At 52.7% G+C, this 2,159-nt stretch overlaps 1 protein-coding gene across 1 annotated transcript; it reads left to right on the top strand.

Moving 5' to 3' along the window:
* Positions 1–698: 698 nt before the first annotated feature.
* CABS01_17068 (uncharacterized protein) lies at positions 699–1,773 on the top strand (the record flags this gene model as incomplete). The annotated part of the gene is made up of 3 exons (XM_060550395.1): positions 699–749; positions 944–1,213; positions 1,366–1,773. The coding sequence occupies 3 exons, from the start codon at positions 699–701 to the stop codon at positions 1,771–1,773; spliced, it is 729 nt and encodes a 242-aa protein (XP_060397703.1).
* Positions 1,774–2,159: the final 386 nt, after the last annotated feature.

The raw sequence follows: 2,159 nt of genomic DNA, 5'->3' as shown, positions 1-2,159 counted from the left end.
TGTGGTGCCAGAAACAGGGGGGTGCCAGGAAGTGGGTATGTTGACTTATTGCCCGAATTGGTGCGTATACTTGGTGTGTCGCTCTCCTCGTGTCCCCTGATTCTTGCTGTCTTTATGGGAAAGGCAGTGGGCAATATACTTACTGCCCTTCAAATAAACTCGTTGCTTTTTGTTGGTTTCACACCGCTTCGCGGTTGATTAGAAGACATGAATGGAGACCCGTTCGCTCATGCATTGGCCAAGACATACTAGCAATTGATCCGTCCGAGTCTTTCAGCTGAGTCTGTATGAATTATGTGACCATGATGATCTTGAAGTCCCCAGGTACAAGGTAGTCCAACCCGAAGAAATCTCTACTTCCACTCAATACCAGAAAGGCGCTGACGAATATAAGTCGGCAAAACGACTATGATGTGGTTACGTTGGACCGGCGAGGCATGTGGCTCGTGCGGCAACAGGCCTTTCTACGCACGCAATGTATGTACAGAGCGCACGTGAGTTACGGTGCAACGACGCCTCTTTTTGGATGGTCTAGTTCGTGGAAAGACGGCTTACCTGCTGACAAGGACGCTGGGGATTGCTCAGCATTACAGCAAGATCCGTTCTGCGCTACAGGCTGGCCCAAACACTTTCCTACCACTTTCCAGCCTTCGAAAGACTGAATGCACACCTTATCAACCACACCAACCAAGGACATCATGAGCCGAACAAGAGATGCCGAGGATTTGGCCAAGTTTCTGCGGAAGAACGTGCTGATAGAGAACAAGGACACGCTGAGGCGGCAGAGCAACGAACCCAGCCTACTTCACTCAACGAACACATCCCTGCCTATCATTCCCTGGCTTCTGCCAAATTCACCGTCGAAACAGACCGTAGACTGACTTCTAAGGGCTCCATCACAAATCCGCGGAACAGGTTGTGTCTCGCCAGTCTCCGCCCATAGCTCGACTTCGCGCCAACTGAGCATCGCCTTCGGCACCCCCTACTATACTCCCTCGCCGACCGACGCTGTTTCGGAAGCATATCGTTCCTGTCCGGCCGAGAAAGCAGGATCGCGAAGCGCAAGACCACTGACGAGAAAGCCGTCGAGGGCCTCGTCAAAACAATCATGGATGAGCTCAAGAAGGCAAAAGAAGTCCAAAGTGCGGTCGATTTAGTCAACGGACTTGTCTTCGAGAACCACCCGCATGCGCTCGGCGACGCAGCGGCGGAGGTCGTCGAACGCGAATCCCATCGACACCTCCCTCCACAACGCACAATGACATGTCGATCTCCAATAGTTACGGGCCGTTAGATTTGCATCTGCCGTATCGAAGACGATGACGACTCGAGCAGCTCTTCGATGCTCTATATTCCCGAGTATAGATCACTGCGTCAACTTCCTGCGCAGCACCTGCGCAGCACCTGTGCTCGATGAATACACACGAGGAAGTGGTAGACCGGAAGACAATATCAACATCAATTGACCCAGACGCGCGGTTTCAGTATCACGCGGAGAGGCTCACCGCAGCCCCATCACATGCAGACCTGTCACTAATGATCGAAGGCTTGCTCGAGCACGGTCTATTGACGACGGGTGAGGCGATCGTGTTCGTGAGGCTTGACTGGCGCGAGTCCGAGACGCTTTCCTTTCATTTGGCGGAGCCTTCTGCGGAGGTGGAAGCCCACTTCAAGCATGCCGACCTCCGTACGGCAGTTGCTCAATACTTGACCTTTGGTTTGATTGCTCTCGGCGTACCAGGTGAGAGGCATGGATGCCGCCATCCCCCATAGCATGAGCAACTCAGCACAATTGTACGGTACGAAACGCCCCCTCCCGCAAACAGCTGAAATACAAGCGTGGATCTTTGGGCGAGTTTTGGCAAGGCTCGACATCGCTTCCTAGAATGCAGGTAGATGGCTTATAAATTCCTGAAGGTGTAAGTGAACCGCTGTCTTCCAAATCGCTCCCTGTCAACTCCAGAGCTCGCCCTTCAACTTTTCCGGAACAGCCTCTTTCGCAACACATGAAGAGTACACTTTAATATTTGACGTCTCTATGGCTTTCTCATGGATCGCAATGCAAAACTTGCCTCCGTTCTCTCGGACGGCCTCGCGTAGTTGTGCCAAAACCGCAGCCAACTTGCGAAGTTCGAGTTGGTGCGTTTCCTCCCAACCCG

This window comes from Colletotrichum abscissum (assembly GCF_030869225.1).
Source record: "Colletotrichum abscissum strain IMI 504890 chromosome Unknown Scaffold_303.1, whole genome shotgun sequence".
NCBI lineage: Eukaryota > Fungi > Ascomycota > Sordariomycetes > Glomerellales > Glomerellaceae > Colletotrichum > Colletotrichum abscissum.
The sequence above is the reverse complement of the archived record's forward strand: the minus strand, read 5'-3'. Positions and strand labels throughout refer to the sequence as shown.